At 39.4% G+C, this 23,876-nt stretch overlaps 1 protein-coding gene across 1 annotated transcript; it reads right to left on the bottom strand.

The window, feature by feature from the left end:
* Positions 1-1,796: 1,796 nt before the first annotated feature.
* On the bottom strand, positions 1,797-20,086 carry rab10 (RAB10, member RAS oncogene family). The gene is made up of 6 exons (XM_020639912.3): positions 19,175-20,086; positions 11,732-11,792; positions 8,756-8,894; positions 4,678-4,767; positions 3,924-4,025; positions 1,797-3,041 (listed from the first exon to the last, which is right to left on the bottom strand). The coding sequence occupies exons 1-6, from the start codon at positions 19,299-19,301 to the stop codon at positions 2,955-2,957; spliced, it is 606 nt and encodes a 201-aa protein (XP_020495568.1). The 5' UTR covers positions 19,302-20,086; the 3' UTR covers positions 1,797-2,954.
* Positions 20,087-23,876: the final 3,790 nt, after the last annotated feature.

Here is a 23,876-nt window from a genome sequence, read left to right as displayed (position 1 = left end):
CCCTGTGGCCACCAGGGGGCGCCACACAGCCATAGTGATACAGAAGATAAAAACACTTCTCTCTCCAGTGAGCAGCAAGGTTTAAAAGACCCAAAGTACATCAACTAAATAAAGTAAATTAAATGATATTTACAGATCAACGAAGACATGTACTTTAGTGTTTTAAATTAAATTATCGTCAAACAGCAAAGCAACTAAAGTATTATTTTTTTAATCAAAATATCAAATTTTACATCCTTGGTTGTGTATAACCCTTCTCTCTGAGGAGCTGCCTCACCTGTTCACAGCTGCCTTTTGTTAAATTAAGTTAACTAACATACATTTAACTATATTACATTGCACTATAACTTATTTTTTACTATTGTCTTGCTCTGAGCTTCTTTTTTTGCTGGAATTATTTGATCTCTGGAGCATCATTTTTGATGTTTCTTGTTCTATTTGTCATGACGCCTTTGATGCCTTGTTGCTGAAATGTGCTATAGAAATACATTTGCCTTACTTTGCCTTTAATTCAGCTGAATCTCAACCAACCAGGTCACAAAGTTCAGTGGGTGAATAAAACAAAAGTACTGCTGTATCTTAAAAGTGTCTGGTAAAATTTGAAAATCGTGCCTCTAGTGATTTTAGTCTACAAATTGTCTCTTTGTGTTACTACTCCACAGTGAAAGTGTGTCATAAAAATCATGACTTGAGTGGAATTTGGATCAGAGGATGGATTATTTATGAGATATGGGAAAATGTTCCTGAGGCGGACGGTTTGGTTTTCCAGTTGATTATTTGTCCAGACTGTGACGTCACGGGACAGTGAAAGGTCTCTTTATAATCACTGAGTACTTTCTAAATAGATTAACTGATTTCTGAACTTAACCTCACACCAGGGTTTAATCAGACACTTGATCCAATGAAAAGTCGGGACTGAAAAACATTTGAGATCTCTCGTGTGAATTTAATATCTGTAAAGATGGTAAACCTATATTTTGTTAAGCTTATTGTTCATGGTCTTGAATTTTCTCACATTCTGCAACTTCACTTTTTGATCAACTTGTGCTGACTTTGGAGTCTTAAAACAAAAACGAGTGAGAAGTTTTCTCCCATTATTAATAAGAAATAATGTCGTCAGTGACAGAAGCATTAGCTGCAGCCTAACAACATATTTTGACCATTTGAATTTCTACCTTAGACCCTTTTGTTGCTGAGATATTCTCATTATAAATAACTGGTCGTTAAAGACGCAGTGTGTTGGATTGGGGGTCCTCTAGTGGTGAAGTTAGAGATTGCTGCCACCTAAGAATTGCTCCCCTAACTCTGTTCAAGATTCAACGACCCTTAAGTGACCCAAAAAAACTGTCTGGAGTCCTCTTCTGGAGCAACTCGTGTTTATTATCTTAGACTAAGCATGAAAAAAATGAAGTAGGAGAGTAGGACATCAAACTGTCACATTGAAAAGAAAGAATCCTGCACACTACGCTTGATAAGCATCTCCAATTTATTAGAGAAAATGTTGGTGATTCTTGTTTTATCTATTCTTGCCTGCAGTGTTTATAATGTGTAACTATGATGTGTGTTTTTTTAGGGGGAAATTGTCAGTACAAACAAAAATAAACTACAACCTTTTTTAATTCTTCTAAATAATCTGAATGATTTTCAAAAGACAATTGAGCACTAAGGGTTTGCAGTCTGAGTGTAGAAAAACGTCCTGAATCTTACTCTGTTATGAATCTCTGAGATGTAAAGCCAAAGGGAACGTGGACAGAGACATGAAACTCCACACTGAACATCATTGAGGACAAAACAAGTTAACTTAAACAAGCTTATTTTTAATGGATCTGCAAAACTGTTTGAATTTCCAAAGAGAACTTCTGTACCTCCCGCCCACAGTTACCCAGTGGCAAACGTTACACAACGTTACAGAAACGCTTCCAACCCACAGAAATCTGCATGCAGGAAAAAAAAACAAAAAACAAAACAAAAAAAAACCCAAAGAGGGGAAAAAAAATAAAATAAAATAAAATGAAAGAAAAATAAATCATACAGATAAAAATAAAACATCAATAAACAGGACATACTGTATAATGCCATTCTCTTGGCTGGAGGAGAAATTCAAACGCTTCTGCTTCGGCTCAGCTTCCTCGACATCGGGAGCCTGAGCCGACAGAATATTGAACTGTAATTTCATTGGGTGGATGTGGCTCCGCCCACCACACAGCCCCGCCCCTGTCTTCCATATAAGGCACAGGACAAAATAAACCCCCACATACAAAAGGAGCTAGCCACGCCTCTGTCACTTTGTAACAAATTGTAAATGACCCAATACGGTTAGACAACAGAAACCCCACTAAAGTGTACAAAATGTTAATCCTACGTTTGTCTTTTTTCTTTGATTTTCTTTGAGTTTGATTTCCTCCCACTTGAAGGTGAGTGCTGTGGCTGGGGTGGGGATGGGGGTGGGGGATGGGGGGGGGGGGGGGGGGGGGGGGGGTTTAAGGGTTCAGTGAGGCTGTCCAACAAGGTGAGCTCAGGCAAAGGAAATATTAAAAATATGAGCTTGTCTTTTCTTTTTTTTTCTGTTTTTCTTCTTTTTTTTTTTTACAACCTTTAAAACAAATGACAAGAAACGTGACTGGATTTCTCTTTTTATCAGAAATAAAAATGATCATCAGATGGAAGGATTGGAAGAATATGGGTGGGTGTGGGAGGAGAAAAAGGAAGGGAGGGAGGGAGGGGGGTTAGACAAGTGAAGTGGTTTATTGTTTTTATTCTGATAAAGAGACAGACAGAGAGTGTCAGTGTGCAAGAAAACTCATGAGACAGGTTAGAGAGCGAGAGAGAGAGTTAGAGTTAGCAGTTAGAGAGAGAGAGAGTATGTGTCAGAGTGTGTGTGCATGTGTGTGCATGTGTGTGCCTGTGTGTGTCTGTGTGTGTGTGCGTTAGTGTGAGTGAAACAGAGGAGTAGTTCAACTGCAGCACTTGTTCTTCCAGCCTGGGACTCCACTTCCACCGCTGATGTCGACGTTTTCACTGTTGGGCTCTTTTACAGGCGTCTGGCAGAGAAAACACAAAACACGACTTAGTAAGTCATGAAACTTAACTAAATCATCCTCTGTTAAACACAAAGGCACGACAATGTGTTTAATACTGTCTACATTTAGGGCATGTATAGAATAGAGATTTTTCATAATTTGATGTATCCTATATTTTAGCAGTGAGGAACAGTTTAAAATAATGGCATGGCAAAAATGTCTGTTTCAATGATTTCACATCTTCAAACAGTTACAAGTTAATTCCCTCAGTAGTTATGGGTGCTGCAACTCTGAAAGCAGTTCTTTCCCCATTCAGTCCTAAACCTCAGTATTGTCAAAGTAATCCAGTTTTGAGATCACATTGAAAGGCTTCACTAGTTAACAGACAGAAGAGTAGTCAGGTAAGGAGTGACCAATGAGTGACCTGTAAATAAAACACTGTGCTGCCCAGCGAGGTCCGGCATACAGATCCATACAGGTCACAATGATGAGTTTGAAACCTCAGTTGGACTAATTTGTTTAATTCAAATGTAAAGGTCCAGTTTTAGTCGGACTAACACAATCAATCGACATCATGCAAACTGACTGTTTGGTAGATTTTGTTCCAACAGAGTTAGTGAAGCAAAAAGTCAGATACATTAACTGTACATCTTTTCACATAACCAAAACAGAAAAGTTTGCTGATTGTTTTTACTTAGTACCATACACAGTGAAGTTATCTGTGCCAGTTGTCCAGCTTGAAATGCGTGTTGTTGTTTTGACACCAAAGTGATTGGGATGTACTTTTCAAAAAGTGTTTAGTCATGATGCCATGACAAAGTGAAACACATCACAGTTTCAAGCTGCATCCTTCATTGAACGCACACATTAAAGTTCAGTCTACTAAATGAAAAGTGTACACACCTTTCTCAGGATGTCTTCTGCTAACGTGAGGAAAGCCTTCTCGATGTTGATGTTGGCCTTAGCGCTCGTCTCAAAAAACCTAATGCCGTGCTCCCTCGCGATCTGTGGAGGAGAAATCAGAGTCAGAACGAAGAGTTCAGCTGAAGAAGCTCCGGTCCAAAAATAAAGTGACTGATCCTCAGCGCAGGACACAGATCAGGTATCCCCAACACACACACACACACACACACTTCCATTCTAGTGAGGCAGGTGTGTGTATGTATGAGTACGCAGATCTGGATCCGATGTTGCTAAATCTGCAGATGGCCCTGTCAGTGCTTCGTTCCCTCTGGTAAAATGAGACACAGATTCTTAAAGGCACTGCACACACACCAAGATGTTTCCACGACTGGAGAGGTAGATTTATCCCCAATGAAAGATGGGAGCAGCTTTACTAAATGTTTTATTGTACAGTGACAGAATCCGAGGTTTAAACAAAGGTCATGATGAGGAAGTGACATCACTGAGGAGTCCCCACAGTCACTCACACCAGAGGGGGAAGAATACTCGTCCACATCTGGACAAGGTGCATCCACATGGAGGAAAAATTAAAAAATCCTACTTAAAAGCGTTGCACTCTTGACTTTATTTCAGCGTGGTCACATTTAATCAAAATCAAAAGTGAAATTGAATGTGTGAAATATGTCTGTGGTTGTTCCCCGCTAGCCACAAAACTACGCTACATAAACAAAAAAAATTACTGTGGTAGACTCACCTGCTCTCCCTTGGCTTTTGGGACAACCCTCTTGTCCTCCATGTCACACTTGTTGCCTAGCAGCATCCTCTCCACGTCTTCATTTGCATGCTGAAAAAAGATTCAGATAAAAAATTATTACTTTACGTTTAACATCACACACGACTGTGTAGATATGTTTTGTTCCGCGCTACAGGTGCATGTTTTGTTTTTTTCTGAAACGGTCACTTCTGTAACAAGTTCCCACACTGACACACACACACACACACACACACACACACACACACACACACACACACACACACACACACACACACACACACACACACACACACACACACACACACACACACACACACACACACACACACACACACACACACACACACACACACACACACACACACACACACACACACACACACACACACACACACACACACACACACACACACACACACACACACACACAGAGGAAATAAGCAGGATGTTTTCAAAGATTCTGCAGGGAGCAGAGAAACAACTCAAGTCTTTGTATTTAGTTTGGCACTTTGGAACTCATTGCATCTGTCTATTTACAGAAAACCAGAATTGGTTTGTAAAACTTTTAAATATTTGTTTTGGATAGGACAATGGATGTATTGGAAAACATAGACAAACACAGAGAGAGAGAGAGAGAGAGAGATGTTGAAAATAAGTCCCAGGTCAGACTTGAACGCCTGCTTCAGCCTCTGTACATGGGGTGCGACCTAACTAACTCTTCTACAATAACTCTGTATTCTTATCAAGTCATTTAGGGATACATTTAGCTATTTCTTCCAAAAACAAATGGAGGATTATAAGGAGTCTAATGATCTTCTGACCCCTCAGATTTATCTCCAAAGCCATAAGACACAAAAAAGCATATGTAAGTTCCAACAATATTTCTTATTAGTAGATTTTTGCATAGTTTTTTTAAGATTTAAGAACTAAATACATCTTAAGAGACAGAAATAAAGTGTGTGTGCAAGAGCAGAAAAAGCATGTAAAGGAGAGACTAGAGTTGAAGTACAACATAAATTAATACGGTTTGTTAAAATTAGACATCTAATGGTTAATGCTGTGGCTACATATACGAAACCACTTCTGGTGTGGATGTGCAGCCGATTGTTCACAATGAACAGATACACCTGCAGCACACACAGTGAGGTGTTGTGGGAACACAGGCAGCTGAAGACGGTTAGCTTTCTCTTAATTAAAAGTTACAATCACAGGGCTGGACCTGCCGACTAAACATACAGGTTCATTTATAAAGTCTATGAAGAAACATGTCGCTCCACCTTCTCCATGTGGGGTGTCAGCTGCTGTCAGAGGGCTGGAGACAGTGATGTGATAAAAGGAGGTTGGTTTTGTTGGGGTTTTTGGACATTTTCAGATAGGGCAGCTGAAGAGAGAACGGGAATGACATGCAGCAAAGGGCCGAGGTCGGATTTGAACCCAAGGCCGCTGTGATGAGGACTATTGCGCCTGTACATGGGTTGCGCGACATTAGCGATAGGCTATCCGGCACTCTAAAGTAGCTTTTGATTTAAAGGCTGAAAAAATGACCTAAATAACATAAAGTATGATTGTTTGATGAACTCCCTTCCAGGACTCCCTGAGTGAAAAGATTTGGTCTCGATGAGGTCTTCCTAACCAAATAAAGTGCAAATCAAATCATTTTTGAGAACCTGAACAAGGGATTGTTTTCCAATGTTGTATAAAGACATGACTATTTGATTGTGAAAGTAGTGGCTTATTGGTTTTCCTTTTCACAAACTTAACAGAAAGGTCAGTAAACAACACTGAACATACTACAAGCATGCCACCCTCCAAGGAACAGAATTCCCTGTGTCCTATTAGCCCTCTGTGAAATCAACAACACGCTTCGACATCAGCAGGGGAGAGTTCTTAGTTTGCAGGAAATTCATTGTGTTTCCTTTCCTCGACCGGACTCAAAGCTCTTTAACACCGAGGGTGAGAGAAAATTACAAGAAAGCGTTCCAGACTAAACCCAGAGCCAGGCAGTCTCACCTAATCGGCTTCATTTGATGTACAACACCTTCACACTGATCAGGTGACAGATCATTACATCGGACTGTGCAGCCAGAGATAACAGACGGATCATGTGTGTTATTTATGTGATGTGTTTGATGGTTGGCACAGATCCAGAAGATTACACACATGAATGAATAACTGGTTTGATGGAAGAATAAAACACAAATCGAAGAAGTCAGAAGCTAAGAGACAGCAAGAACTCTCCACAAAGATGTTTCTACTTCAACCAAAAGGTGAGCGGACAGCTCGTCTGAATTATCTCATAATCACCTCATGATAATATTTATCTTATAATTACCATACTACTATATGAAGTATCTGGCCTTTAGAAGCCATTCTTCCAGACTTTGATATGATAACAGTAAAAACAAAACAATCTCGATATCCGTTTGGATAACACCGCAACAAAAAGTGAACTCCAGGGCAGCAAAACTTACAACCTTCACACAGTGCTGGTACAGAAGAGATCACTGAACTTATGACTACATTTGACGTACTGTTAATAAAAGTAGTACAGTAGTACATTAGTAGCATTCTTCTGGGGGGGGCGGTGGGTGGCGCTACCAGCTGGCGGTCTGTAGGTCAAGTCTTAAAGAAAACATTGCATTTCACAACTTGTTTTCTCTTGTTATCGAGTGTATTGTAAAACTAACATTGACTGATTTGTTTGCCGCGTCATCACAGCGGCTGTGGGTTCAAATCCGACTTCGGTGCTTTGCTGCATGTCATCCCCCACTCTCTCCTCCCAAAACTTCCTGTCTCTCTTCAGCTGTCCTATCTGATAAAGATACCTGATAAGTGGTGCTGAAAACAACCAATTATTGATGTTTTTGACAATCTTACTCTGTTTTATGTGAAAGTATTACAGACAGAAAACGTGGAGAGCAGCTGTGGGACGGAATACAGTACTGTAAGACTCGTGCTATAAGACGTGAAGCAACCCAGGAAGAATCAGACCCATGGAGATCTGACACTCAGTCATTTGGTCAAAATATTCCAAGAAAAACTTTTACACATTTACCACACATGACAAATTTATTGGACAAAACAAGTGCAACGGGAAGCCAAAATTTTAATCTCAAGTTTTGAAACTTGAGTGGATCACCTGATGTGATAACCAAATATCAAGTGAAACTTTTCAAAATGTAGGCAACGTTAACAGAGCTTCTTAATGAGCTGAGGAACATTGTCAGAAGAGCAGAAACACAAATAAACAAAGCTCGGGACAAGTCGCTGTGTGTATCAACAGAGGAGAGGTGAAGGAATGTGTGTGTTTAGATAAGAGAGTAAGATGAGCAGATTAATGTTGTTTGTTACACGCACTAAACTGACTTAAAGAATAAAGCACAAGTAATATATAGATGGCATTGATGAGTGAGCATGTTTATCAGATTATCCATAATGCACATGGGAGCCCTTCCAGTACACTGGTATACTGGTACAGGTCATTTGTCTAACTATACAGCCTGTAACTTGAGAGTAAATGAAAGGCTGGTTTTTGCATGATTTTGAATATAAAGCTTCCTAAGGAGTTGGACAACACATAAAATGTGAACACTTTTATATCAAATTAAATCTCATTTACTTATCACTCAGTCTGAATTCAAGATTAATATTTCTTATTATTGATATGTGGCTTTTATTGAACAACAACAATTTCAATGTGACTGGGCAGGTTGAGTCTATCAGCTGCTATTGTTTACTGGAGATTAAACTAATGTAGGTTGTAAAAACAACACAACCTCCTGTTCTCCTGCAACAAGCCAGATGCACACAGACATCTGGTTCATCTGTTGTAGTTTAGTCACACACGCCTGCTGCAAAGCTCACTGCACACTCATCATCCAGCTAGTTAGCAAAGCTGGCTGCGTTCCCTCACACTATTGATGTCACTCTGTCAATATGCCAACAGTAAGCAGTGGATGAAAAAAAGGGAGTGCCGACACTCGACATTCACGCACACATCCTCATAACATCAGACCCAGGAAACATAAGTCAGAGTGTGTGAGTGTGTGTCGTTTACCTCGTCAATGTTACGCAGCCATTTGCTGATGTTTTCGAAGCTCTTGGCGTTGGTGATGTCGTAGACCAACATGATGCCCATGGCTCCTCTGTAGTAGGAGGTGGTGATGGTGTGGAACCTCTCCTGGCCCGCTGTGTCCCTAAAAAGCAAACAAAAACAAACACATTCTTTTTATTTTTTTATCTTGTTTTGAGTCCAAGCCGATTCTTTGAGGAACATAACTTCAGTTAACTCCGATTTTAACTTAATCAAAACATTAACTGAACTAAAGTATCAGCAGGTTTTACAGAGACGTTTGTCTACAGCAGTGACTCGATGATTACTTCACAACATGTTGGGACTCGTCACTTTCATCGACAAATCACCACACATATCAGCAACAAATGTTAAACATCTAAATTGCTTTCTTGGCTCAACAGAGTCTGTTGCATTGTCATATTTAGCTTATAAATAAAATGTCTTATCTGTGCAAGGCATGCTTACTCCCAACAGTAAAATGAATAATTTGTATCAGCTTCAGGCCAGTTTTGGTTTAGAAATCAGTCAATATCATTGTGATGACATTCCTGTGCTGGTCAAAAAAAAGGGCTGATAAAAATTATGAAAATATTGAAAGTGCCATGAGCCCAGTTCTTACTCTGAGCAGGAAGAATATCTTCTTTGATGACAAATTTAATTTGAAAAATATTGTTGTTGTGAGCATTAAAAGTTGAACCTGGTGAGGGTTAAATTCCACTTCAGGCAAACAGCGTCAGCCGTGACTTTTGCCTATCAGGGGAAACCCTGCCAACACGTATTTATCAGTGTTGATAAAGAGGAAGAGAGAAAGCCCAGGAGCACGAGCACCTACGTTTAGAATAGTTGTTTCACTATGACGTTGAAATAATAGCTGGTTAAAAAGTAGGATTTTATTGATCTGGTGAACATGAAAACATCTCCAGGTGCTCGGGTTGAAACAGTGAAGATTAAACAGAGACATAATGTGCTTGGACAGGAAGAGGAGAAAATGTAAATTGGAGTGAGGTCGAGATACATCCAAGACACAGAGGAGGTTTAATGGACAGCATCAGGATGAATGTGATCGAGTTTCAGATCCGGTCAGAATCATGGCTGAGTGCCAGAAACCTTATTCTGAAGCTAAATGATGTGAGAAAGCTAAATGATGTGAGACGTATCCTGGATATAATTGCATGTGTGCAGTCTGGAGAACAAGCTCTAATAAGGCTTGTACAAACTAGTAAATTACAGATGACACTCTATTCATTAATTAAGTAAATGAAAACTGGGAAAAAAATAAGGTTGAGCACGAATTTGGCATTTAAGTCTTTTAGGGGAAGTTCTGGTGCTACAAAGATGAAAACAGAGACGAACACGATGTAACTACCTTTAAAAATTCAACAGAATGGCTAACGAGCTTCGACAATTAATCAAAGGATGCTACCTAAATTACTGATCATTTATTTGTTAATTCAAGTTAAGACGTGCCAATTACAAACCCACAGTGCAAAGGGTTACAGAAAATGTGTTTATTTCTGTAAACCAGCCGATGTATTATAGAGCCTCTGATAGAACTGTAAGACCCTCACATAGAAGACGGTGTAGCTGTGTCTGTAAGACCCTCACATAGAAGAGGGTGAAGATGTGTCTGTAAGACCCTCACATAGAAGACGGTGTAGCTGTGTCTGTAAGACCCTCACATAGAAGACGGTGTAGCTGTGTCTGTAAGACCCTCACATAGAAGAGGGTGAAGATGTGTCTGTAAGACCCTCACATAGAAGACGGTGTAGCTGTGTCTGTAAGACCCTCACATAGAAGACGGTGTAGATGTGTCTGTAAGATCCTCACATAGAAGAGGGTGAAGATGTGTCTGTAAGATCCTCACATAGAAGACGGTGTAGCTGTGTCTGTAAGACCCTCACATAGAAGAGGGTGAAGATGTGTTTCTTTCTCTGGATATGATTTGTAATTGGCCTTGAAGGAATAATCTCCTGTCTGCTGAGGAGCTGTTCTCTTTATTTTAAAAATGCTGCTTTATCAATAACAGTTTTGTCTTCAGACCTTGGGAAATTTGACCAACAATTGTGAGACATTCTCAGCACATTTATCATCTTTCACATTCAAAAACACTGGGAATTTATTCTACCACAACAACACTAATTATCTCATTCTTTATACCCAGTTTTATTTTGAAACTCACATTGCAGTGACATGGGTCACTGTAATTGTTTCAGCATTGCATGTGTGAATGTTTGCCATTTCGGCTTGTCTTTTATGATAGTTCATTGAATATCTTTGTGTCGGGGATTGCCATGTTGGGGGCGCCGGATAGCCTAGCAGTTATGTTGCGCCCTGACAGCCGAGGCTATAGTCCTCTCTGCAGGCCGCGGGTTCAAATCCAAACTCGGCCACATTGCTGCGTGTCGTCCCTCACTCTCTCCTCCTAACATTTCCTCTCTCTCTTCAGCTGTACTATTCAATAAAGGCAAAAATGTCCCTCAGAAAAGAAGGATTTCTTTGATGTTGACAAAGCCAATAGATCATTTCTGGTCATACTAAATAATGAATTCATAAATCAGCTTAACGTTTAAGGAATTTTATGAAATGCTTGCAAGTTTCAGTCCAATATGCAATCTCATAAACTCTCACCTTTAAACCTAAACCATGTTTTTTTTTGTGCAGAAAATATTTTTCTCAAAATTTCGTTTGAGAAAGTCAGTTGTTTTGGACTACAACAATAAGCCTGCAGCAAAGCTCCTGATGGACTGATGACCATTTCCTGTTCTAACATTTTTCTGTGCTTGAGGGAGGCATGTCAAACAGATGTTTCCCTATGATGTAACAACCCATCAACAGAGGAGAAATGAATGGAAAGACATCTTTTTTTAAAGCATTGGCATATTTTACAGTCCGGTACCTCTTTATGTCAAGTTGGGAAACAAACTACAAAGTAACTTTTTAAACATTTCATTCACTCACCAGATCTGTAGTTTGATCTTCTTTCCTTGTAATTCAACAGTTTTGATCTTGAAGTCTATTCCTGTAACACAAAAAGAAGACAATAATCAACAAAAGCACATAAAGTACAGACAATTAAAGGTGCAGATGAGCAGAAAAATAACAGCTGACGCAAATAAAAAGGAGGAGAAAAAGAAGATATCACCAAAAGACACAGGACGGACATTTATGAGGGAGTTACAAGTTTTCTCATCACACAGACAATAAGAGTATCTCTTCCTGATTCTGCAGTGTCATGCCCAGACCTGGAGCCTATCAGCACACAACTGTGGGATGAGCAGCCGTGTAACAATGGGCACAGACGCACAAAAGAACCAGGTTACCGAGAGAATTCAGGTCCAGACATGAAAGCTGAGAACAAGTTGAAATATACTGATATGACCTTGTCACTGTAAAAACCTGTGCGGACACGCGGTTGGTTAGAAACATGATATTGCACATATTTAAAGTGTATTAGTCATATCCAATGTTTATGCCTTCAGGGTTTCATTTGTGGTTGGAAAAGATTTACGGTGCAGGGAGAGGCTAAACTGTGGTCAGAGAAAACTCTGCTTTCATGCGTGCATGTTTTTCAAAGTGGAAACTAACTTATTTAGACTTTAAGAAATGTCTGTCTTGGTTTTATTAAATTACTTTAAATATAAGGACACTGTGCTTTGAATTATAAACTGAACTTCTTTGTGTATTAGAGGGAGAGTTAAATCACAACAAAACTTTTACATGACACTAGTAAAAGCAGGTCTATGCTACAAGTGGGAGTCGCAGGGTAACTCAACATGATATGCAATACGTGGCTCACGAGAGCTTTAACTTCACAATACAGTGATTCTGTGATACTTAATACAATGACAGCAACAGCAAAAGGATGCATCACCATATCTGATTAACTGAAGAATGTAAAAGGTCCCTAAAAGGTGAAAGTGCAGGATTAATGTTTCTATTCCAGGCAAGTTGGTGTTTGGTTTCTTATCAGGTCTTCATCCTTTAACTTCTTTTCACCCCCGACATTATCCTGTTGTCTTCAGTTATCCCGCTGTCAGCTTCATGTTTGGCCGATTAATGTCTGTTCATGTTGTAATTTGTTAAAATTATTTAAGTTTTTAACATCACTGTGAACAGTTGCAGTTGGTCAAATTGCCAGGGAAATCTCTTCAGAGCACCATTTAAAAAACAACAACTAAAATATCAATAATTTGATCCAGCATTTAGATAATTGTACCACAAGAGTCAGGACGATAATATATTGCTTTAGGTATCGATACTTTGTCCCTGCCCAAGTCTGTGATGTACTTTTATTCAAATATGTACTGAAACTCAACAAATTCCAGGACTAGGAAAATTAACTCTTACGCTAAGCTAATTATGTTTAATATATCTTTGTAGAATCAGTTAATCTTTTTGATCAAAACATTTTGAATAAAAAGGAAAAATGATGATTAACATTTTCCAGTGTATTCAATTTTTTTTGTATCTGACTTTCAGTCCCAAAGTCAAAGATATTCCAATATAACTGGATTACCTAAAGAACTGCAAATCATTTTACTGTTGACTGTTTGAAAATGTATTCAAAACATACCGGTAACTGAAACTCGATGATGAAAACAATAATTTTCAAACCTAGAATGATATAACAGGGGATTTTACTTTCTAGCAAGAGTGATAAAGAAAGAAAAAACAAGGTACAAAAGTGAAACTACAACAAATAATGTGAATCAGGTTCATAATACTCATTGTCAAGTTTGGGAAGCCCCAAAGGAGGCCACGTTGAAAAAGGGGTGACTCATACTGAAACATTTTGGCCCGTGTTTTCGACTTTAATCGTGAGCTGTCGGTTCGGCTCTGGCCAGAGACTGTAGATGGTTAAAAAGTCAAAGAAACAGCTGTGCTCTCTAGGTGGGGCAGTCATATAATAATGAAACACAGGCTGCCAAGGTGTGACTCACTGGATATTATGCACTCCCCAGAGGAAGGGAGGGAGGGAATGACAGGAAGATGTATAGTTAGCTAACAAAAAAGAGACAAGGGGGATTGTGGAGACGAGCTTACTACGTTTACAAACACCTCCAGACCAACAACAGAGTTACCTTTTTAATATTGTTGATGAAACAAAGATATGAAGGGGTTGAGGTTTCCTGACAGTTAAAATGATACGTCTCTCAAAGATCAGACTCGGGGTGCTGGTGGCTTAGTGGTTAGTTTGCACGCCCCATGTACAGACTACAGAAGCTACCGTCCTCAAAAGGGGGCGACCCCGGTTCGAATCCGACCTGTGGCTCCATTTCCACTGTCCTCTCCAATAAAAAGGCACAAAAAGCTCCAAAATGTCTTGAAATCAAAAAAAGGATCAGACTCCACAGGGATGACATAATATTTGTGTGTTCCAAGTGATGAGTAAAAAAAAAAATGTTTCCCTGATGAGGTTCTCTGGCAAGTTGTCAAGAAAATATGTGTGTTGTGTAATCACACACAAAGCCAATCACTGGAAAAATGGGGCCACTTATCCGGAGGAGAATGACACTTTCTATAACAGTTAAAAGTTGAATTGGACACTTTAAAAAAGAGGGAGTACATGGTTTATGGCCGGACCCGATCTGCTTTCCATCCCAGAGGAACCATTCCTTCCACAAGTATGAATTCCACTGCAGCCAGTCGCCAGTTTCCATGCAAAATTCATGGCGTTTTGTCGAGAAAGGGATTTCAGATCACAACATCATGCATATTCAGCACTTCATTTATGCATAACCTCTCATTTACAAGGAGAAAGGACGGAGAGAGTGATTGGAAATGAGAAGCTGATGAGAGAGAGAGAGAGAGAGAGAGAGGGGGGGGGGGGGGGGGGGGGGGGTTCCGGTGGGGGTATTTTGAGGAGCAGCTGTGCATGTGTGTCTCTAAAGGTATGAGTGCTGTGTCAGAGAGGAAGAACACACTCTTGTTTCACACGTCCTGGTTCTGCTGGTTCTTTACAAACCTCTGTTTCGCTCTTGGACTTTCCAGCTCAGACTATGAGGGCTCTAACTGTTTATGTCTCAGGCTTCTTATAAGGTGAAGTGTTGGATTTATGCAAGCTTTGATTTTGGATTACAGTTATCCTGTACGTTTTGTACTTGCTGCACGTCATCAGCGCTATGATGGATCTACCTCAGGGGTTTGTTTCGTTGACTAAACAAACAGTAGTCGAAGCAAAAACATGAACCACTTTTTAGCCCAAAAATGACAGAAAGAAATATGACACAGCTGATCATGGAACAGGAAAAGCTGGGTTTATATCCCATGGAACAGACACAATTAATAATAATTATCTGTTTGAGTAATTTTTTAACTAAAAAAAGTTCAAATTGTGATCACAGCCTCTAAACTGTGACTATTTTCTGGGGTATTCGCTCCTCTATGGCGGTGCAGCCGTCTGCTAATTATATATAATTACAGCCTAACAACAACTTGATAAGTAAATGAGTTGATCTAAAAATACATTTAAAAGCTATTCATTTGAAAGCTGATTGATCATTAAGGAATTCTTTAAATTAAGACAAAAAACGAATCTAATTTGAGCCCCTCGATGATTATTTTATGTTTTGTACATTGGAAAATTACTCATTTTCAGCCATTGATACGATACACTTCACTGTCCCCTTGGGGGAATTTGTCTTGGACTCAATTGGTCTGACAAAACAAGTTATCTAAACGTATAGAAAATTGTGATGTGTACATCTGCCCATTTTCATTATTTCATATGCTCAAAGAGAAATTGACGGACTAATCTATGGAGTGAAAACGCACAATTAATAAACATATTACTGTGTGGGATTAAAGCAGAATATAAACGTGGTCTTAAAGGGCTCCAGCATTTGTCCTGAAATCCTGCCAAACATACATTATCTACAATTCAATACCACAATAGTTGGACATGTTGCTAACAGTCAGGGCTCCCTGAATTTAAAAGTTGGATTTACATGATTGTGCTGGTAGATTGTGCTCATTGTAATCTGAAGTTTTTACAGTCTACCACACTGTGTGCTGCTTTGTTTTGAATACAGATGGAGAACAAAGGCAAAGCAGAGACTGAAGTGTTGATCGTGTTGTAGTTTTTATGGGGACATCTCTGTTGAAAACCTTTAAACAAATACCTCAACATGAGTAAAAGTATATTGGTTTTCTGACTTCTTATTTATGTAATGTGCCAGACAGCCTCTCTCAAATCCACCACAAGTGTGCTGCCATGTTTTTAGGCCAACTGAGGCAGGTAAACACCGCAAGGAAGCACTTCCTCAACTGGATGACATTAATTACCACCGCTGACAGTTTCAGCTTAAACACTATTATCATCTTGGTCCCTTGTCATTGTGAAAAACTAAAATCAGTGATTTTTAAAACGGTGTACTAGTAGCCTTTGAGGTATTCCTAAGAATTCAGAGGGTATTACGATCCACATGGAGTTTTATTCTTATAGATTAATATTAGTTGTAAATGTAGGTCTGAGAAACACACTTTAAATCTAATAATCCTACTGTAATGCATTTTTTTTACTGCATTAACTACCAATATGCAAATATTGATGTTGCCATGTGTCGGTTAAGTATTTTACATTAAGACAGATTAAATCATAAACAATAGAGAGAAATAAAGAAATGGATTTGTGGTTGAAACGTGGCATCAATAAAGATGAAAACATAAATAAAGAAGAGAAAACAATTCAAAAAGAGAGTTGTAACAGAGCTAAATTCTTCAGATTAGTGTCAACATCAGGAGTTCCCAAAAAGTGTTTCAATATCTAGATTGTTGCTCAGTAACTCTGAAACTGATGGTGGAGCTGTATGAAAAATATCACTTATACACTTTGTTTGTGTTTGAGATCCACAAGAGCAGTATTTGGATCATTTAGACAAACGCAGCAAGTTGATTTGAATACCCAATCAGTAGCGTTAGAGAGCTCCAGCTCATTATCTCTAATGTGAAACTGGTTCTTTTGCAGCATATTGAAATTTGCTTTGGGGTTGACTTATAACTTGTTAAATGTACTTCATATAAGTATACAGCAGTTCTTGTAAAAGCTAACAGGGAATGAAACACTTGGCTGGGAAAGTACCTCTGCAAAGAGGCAAAGGTCACTATCTGGCTTTGACTGCTGAAGAACCTGTCACGCTGCATTCGACCATCATCACACAGCCTTCCCTTCAACTGATGAGCGCTGTCATCGTTCCTTTAACTTCAATGTCAACATTGGCCAACATAATCACAATCATTTTGTTATTAATTTGGCAACACAGACGCTTACAAGGAAACACAGTGTAATTCAACACAAACAGCAGCTAATTCTAAGATTCGGCATCAGCCAAACCACAAACACAAAAACATTTACATGTGACAGCGAGCTTTGCAACACAGCGATTGTTCAGCATGCCGTACCTCAACAAATCTAATCTGGCCTGGATGCCTGTGGGAACACAGTTGCCCTTTATGGTGGTGTGTTCCCAGGCACACAGTCAAGAGTGTCGACACTTAAAGCTGGGCTTCAACTAAAGTTCAATCAACAGATCGAGGATGTAATGCCAGTGTACTGCAAACATTTAGCTTTGCGTTTTATGTTACATTATTACTCAGCACTGATCTTAAGCAACCGGAGTAAACGGATCTGTCACTTGGGCTGTGAGAGGACTCAAGATAGTTTGACACCTGACTCATGAGAGCGTGATGCTGGACGCATGCGTAGAGGTCAGAGGGAGGAAAAAAAGCTGATGATGCCACCATGATGGATTGTTTATGATTTCTTTGAAGAAGTCAGTGAGGGAAACTGCCCACATGTACAAAATTACAGGTACAGGTACCTCAGTACTGCCATCCAATTGCAGTTTCTGTTACTTTTGTTCAAACAGCCTCGTATTTAACAATTAGAATCATACATTTGGATGTTGCTAACATTTTAATCTATAAAATCTTTAAAACAGCACACAGACTTTAATTTAATAATTTGGCTAATTAATCTTGTGATTCACATTTTAATTATATTGCTTATGAATTCATGTTAAAAGAGTTTAACTCACAATACATATCACAGTAAGGCTAGTTTTACTTTAGTGAAGTCTCTGAATGTTTTTCCATCACTGCTTTCTGGGGGGGTTTACTGTCATTTTGTACAGATCAAGATATGTGTTACCTTTGAAGTGTTAATTCACAACAGGGACTGTTTATATTAATATGTAATATAGTAAGTCATGCTGGACGCATGCGTAGAGGTCAGAGGGAGGAAAAAAGCTGATGATGCCACCATGATGGATTGTTTATGATTTCTGGGAAACTGCCCACATGTACAAAATTACAGGTACAGGTACCTCAGTACTGCCATCCAAGTGCAGTTTCTGTCACTTTTATTCAACTCTAGTCAATGTTACTTTTTGTTCAAACAGCCTCGTATTTAACAATTAGAATCATACATTTGGATGTTGCTAACATTTTAATCTATAAAATCTATAAAACACCACAAAGACTTTAATTTAATAATTTGGCAAGGAGGGAAACTGCCCACTTGTACAAAATTACAGGTACAGGTACCCCAGTACTGCCTTCCAATTAATATGTAATATAGTAAGTCAGGGGTGGGCAACTGGCAGCCCGGGGGCCACTTGCGGCCCCCCATCAACCCTCAACGTGGCCCTCAGCTCAATTTTTACACATCAAATTAATTGGAAACATGAAGAAAACATGACAAAATCTGTCATGAAAACCAGCAATATGTCCAGAATAATATTTGATCACTGGTACATGTTGAGATAAATTTGAGACATAATCGACTGTAATGGTTTAATTTGGCCCCTTGGCAGTGAGAATTAAATGAATGTGGGCCCCTTGCTGTGAACGTGAAGTCGCCCATCCCTGTAAGTAAGTCATGCTGGACGCATGCGTAGAGGTCAGAGGGAGGAGAAAAAAAAAAAGTTAGGGAGGAAGTTAAGTTATATATGTTTGCATTGAAATGTCTATCACTTACATGGAGAGATTTAGTAAGAGCAGTACGGCCCTGTATATTAACCCTAACCCCACAGCAAGCCTTTGGTAGCTTATTAGCCACTGGGTCAAAGTGACATGACAGCAATTCCCCTACTCCCTAAAAACCGGTTATACTCGCAACTTCTGGCAGGCTTGCCCATGAAATGATAATGGCGTTTTGTTATTAAAGTCACAGTCGTTTGTAACCGATGTTAAAGAGGTTACATATAATAATAATAAGAATAATAAAGCTGCACAAGTAGCTTCTCCAGCTAACCTGTGTGTGTGTAGGCCTGCAGAGGGGCTAAACGAACAAATACGTCCAGCTGCAGGAGAGTGAGGCCAGCTGTCAACCTGTCCACACATAAGGAGGGTTATCTTTTTTTTAAACAGTATGTAATATGTGGCTCTTCTTCTTCTTCTTACCTATGGTGGAGATGAAGGTTGTGTTGAAGGCGTCGTCTGAGAAGCGGAACAGCACACAGGTCTTCCCCACGCCCGAGTCTCCGATCAGCAGCAGCTTGAACAGCAAGTCGTACGTCTTCTTCGCCATTGAAAAAAGCAGCTTGTGACCCAAAACCAGGCAGATACAACAACAAAAAACAAAAAAAACAAACAAACAAAAAAAAAAACAGTAACCTAAACACGCCTATGTGAAGCCTAAAGCCAGCTCGACCGACCGACTGCCCCTGTTAGCGGTTTACAGTCTGGGATTTGTTGATTAGCTTCGTGAGCTAGCTGTGCTAAGATACCAACCCGTGTCCGAGAAGAAGTTATTATTGTTCGTTACTCCCGAGCCGGATCGTTTCCCCCCCTTCCCCTTTCACAGCAACGACAACAGAAAGCAAAAAAATAGGATCTTCCTCCCGTGTGATTCCTCTTTTCCACTCTTTCTTTTCTCCCACACAGTCGGGACAAAATGGCTTCTCTCTCTCTCTCTCTCTCTACTCACTCTGTCTCTCTACCTCTCTCTACCTCTCTCTCTCTACTCACTGTCTCGCTACCTCTCTCTCTTTCTCTCTCCTCTCTCTCTGTTTCTCTCTCTCTCTCTCTCAACCTCTCTCTCCTCTCTCTCTCTCTCTCTCTTTCTTCAAACTAACGGTGAGCTAATTCAAATTCTCGGCACACCCCGTCATACCCTTTCTGCTTCCACTATCTCGACCGAGAAGAACTTTGTAAAAAAAAAACCGTTAAAGTCAAATTCGCTGTCTCTTCGGAGTTATTTCGCTTCTTTCTTTCTTTCTTTTTTTTTTTGTTTGTTCAGGGAGAGATTAGAAACCGAAATACAGACGAACCGCCGTCGCCTTCGAATGGGAGCCACCGCGGCGACACCCTAGGCTCCACAGACACCGCCTTAACCCCGCCCCCTTTCTGTCAAAACTCCTCGCTTCTTGATTGGTCACAACGGCTGTCAATTCCCTAGGCACTCCAAGTGTGATTGGCTTGTCTCCCTCAACACACTTGAGAGGGGTTTTAAAAAAGGGCGTTTCTTAGATAAACGTTACTGCGTAAGTTACTCGGACATTTAGGCTCAAACCTCCCATTGCTCAACTCATTGAAATGTATCCAATGAGCCAATATGGCGGCCGGTTTCATGCGGAGCCCCCGTAGGTTCCAGTTTTCATGGCAAAAACTGGCATTAGATGCGGTGACTTTCCCAGTTGTGAGTCAGGCAAAGTGATGTCATTTATAAAAAAGCCCTTCTGTGCTTGTTACGGGCGTTTCCCACATCCTCTGCCCTGAGAACAACAAGGACATTTATCCTCTTAAGTCTTATAATAACTGTAAACACTATCTAGCTTCAGACTGTGTGTGTGTGTGTGTGTGTGTGTGTGTGTCTGTCTGTGTGTGTGTGTGTGTGTGTGTGTGTAAGTGTGTGTGTGTCTTTCCTTCCGCCTGTCAGAGTAGTTTGACTCTCAGACACTCCTTTAGGAATGCAGAGTATGCCCTGCTTTCTACTGCCGAGTACAGACTTGCCACAAACTGAGACAGAAAGAAAGAGAAAGGAAGGAAAATGAAAAAATTGGAAAGATTGAACTATAGGTGTAATGTTGACCTCATTCAGGCACTAGATTAAAAGTCAGGAGTTGAAAGTTTGGTAATCTAACAGGGCTGAATGATAGCTCGTAAAATCCAGAGTATAGTTTATAGTCCATCAGCATCATTATCCTGTAACCCCAAAATATCCCTTAGTGTTCGTGCTTCTTAGGGTCCCATTTTTGTTGAATTATGTATTTATGATTGGATGTTAAATATTGATGTTTAACCAGAACTCTAATATTGAAGCTGGTAACATGGAGCTTATTTAAATCGTGAAACCAATGATACCATAGCATCTTTCTGCCGGACTCCTCTTTGGCAGATAAAAATATATTCAAGACCCTCCACCCCTCATCATACCCCTTAACATATATATAGACATCAGTCACTCTCTTTGCTAACAACTTCCTATATTTGTAGAACTTACCTCAAACACAGAAAGTACAGAAAAGCAGTTCGGTGTGTGGCAACAAATTGGAAAAACAAAAAATAACACGGGACTTTGAAAGAGGAAGCAATTAAAAGCGATACTGTAACATGAAACCACCAGATTTGTGACGTCTGGTGTAGATTCATTTCCAGCCTTACACTTACCTGAAAGTCCTCTCACAACCTTAATTCATGCTTTGAAATCAGTGAAAAAACATACTTACAACTAAACTGGAATGTCAAATATATAAAGTTAGATTTTTCATGCCATGTGTACATAGAGGAGAGAAAGATAATTAACTTATTGTAGTCTCTGGGGTTTATGAATGTCTGTGCTTCATGACATCACGGGTTATTGTTGGTGAGTCCTTTACACCAAAGTGGAAATTTCACACTAACTAACAAAAACCAGACCACGCAAAGTCCAAAACAGATGCTGCAGAGGTCAAAAAGGTGAAACAGAGCTCACAGATTCTTTAAACCCAGCTTTTTAGAACCACCTTGATTTCTTTTTCAGCCCACATTTTTTTTTTATTGTGTCCTCACTCTGACTTTTCACCAGTTTGGCAATCTCTGTTGCGCCAGTAAATCATGTCTTAACACAAATATCCTCCCCAGAGCAGATTGCATTCCTGTATCTCTCAGCATGGAGGCCCCGGGGTTTGTGTCTCTCTCTCTCCCTCACAAACAGCAAGCAGGGAAACACTTGAGCCTCTACAGTGATAGACACATTTAAAGAGGATGAGTCTTCACATGGACTGTTTGACGGGTACACCATGAAGACATGACGGGTTTATTTCACAGATTTACCTTTAATCCACTGTGGGAACAAGGGAAGAAAGAGAGGGGGGTAACATGCAACAGAGTACAGACGCTGGTATGCATGTTTATCACTGCGAGGCCGGACGTCCCATCTGAATGTTTACAATAAATGCTGCTTTTCTTAATATTTTATAATATACTGCCTCTGTAATAAGTTGTAGTTTAAACATTTAGATGATGAATTAAATGTGTGTATGGAAAATGTCAAGCATTCCTATCGTGCTATAGCTTCCCAGTTTGTGAGAAATGTCTTCTTTTTTTGTCTTTGTGAGGGTAAAATATTAACCCCTCTTAGACTTTGTGCTTGTTTTTATCCCTCTGTGGTGTTTTACTCATAGTTTGAAAGGTTAACAAGAGATGAATGCTGCAAGGCTGCCGCTCGTCTCAGTCTTAAGAACTACACATTTTTCATTGAATATCTTTAAGGCCCCTGTTTAATACACAAATAATTAACGTCCTCCAGGTTCTCAAAAAAGAGAAAGTAGTTCTATCTAAAGTGAAAACTCAGACACATGACTTTTTCTTTAACAGCAACTGGATGGATAGTGTTGTGAGTTTTTTTTTACTAAGTCACACCTTGCTCTCTGTCCCCAGAGTCAGAACCAAACATGGAGAAGCAGCATTCAGTTTCTATGCTCTTTATATCTGGAACAAACTCTCAGAAAACTGCAGGTCTGCTGAAACTCTTAGCTCTTTTAAATCGAGGTTGAAGACACCTGCCTTTAATTAAACAGCTTTAATACGATTTAAAACTTTTACTCTGCACTGTAATTATTATTATTTAACTCTTTTAATTTGTTAACTTTTATTTTGTATTTTTTATTTACATTTATTTCATTTTAATTATTTTATTTGAACATATTTTCAGATTTAATAATTTCAGTGATTTTTACATTTTTAAATGTTCTATTTTAATGTTTCTTTTCTTTCCTCTGTCATGATGCTTTTGATGTCTTGACATAAATAAACTTGCCTTGCTGTGCCTTTAACTAACTGAGCAAAAGGGGTTTTCAGTTCAAATGTGAGTAATCTCTATTAAACTTTATCAAACAACTCACGATACAGTAATTCAGGTAGTTTGTGGCTTTTGTAGACTTTTCCAACGCCACTTCAAAAGGTGACATATTCAAGGTTGTCTGAAGTGCTTCTGAGAGGAATAAAAGGCTGCTGAATTCCCCATGTGGCTGGGCCTTTCCCTTTTGAGGTCGGTCAATCCTACATCAGCCTGAATGCAGAACAGATAAAATCACACATTTTATAAAGAGGCTGTTTGTGAACGTTTGTAGTTTTGATAGAAATCCCCAAGTAAACCATCAAGTGTCAAGTCCCACAGTTTACTCACCCTTTCTGGTGACATTGACCAGATTCACGTCATAATGTAATTCACACTTGTTCCACTAGGTGGTGCCGTTGAATTGTTGAATAGGTAATGATGCATTTTACACTCGACCAAAGTGTCCTCATTGTATCCTGTTCTGAGAGCTTTTTAAGCGATGGTAAGGGAAACTTCCTGGGAACCATTGGTGTAGAGACTTAAAAAAAATGTTTAAAAAAAGTATTTGCTACTAAATCTGGAAGAAATGCCACGGCTGGATTATAGCTTTTATAAAAGCATATCCTGAAACTGATCCTGCCCTTAAAATGAAGAGGTGAAAGTACAACAATATTAATGAAACTGTTACTTTATTTAGGCCTATGTTACATTATATGTTTCCAGACTTTAGCAAAGAAGAAAGCAACTTTAAGTCAAGAGGTTGAATTTTTAATTTATTATTAACTATATTACCAAATCTACCTGCAGGTACAAATAAAGTTACCTTACCTTACCTTATATTGT

This window comes from Labrus bergylta, chromosome 15 (genome assembly GCF_963930695.1).
Source record: "Labrus bergylta chromosome 15, fLabBer1.1, whole genome shotgun sequence".
NCBI lineage: Eukaryota > Metazoa > Chordata > Actinopteri > Labriformes > Labridae > Labrus > Labrus bergylta.
Note: the sequence above shows the minus strand (reverse complement) of the source record. Positions and strands in the feature narration are given on the sequence as shown.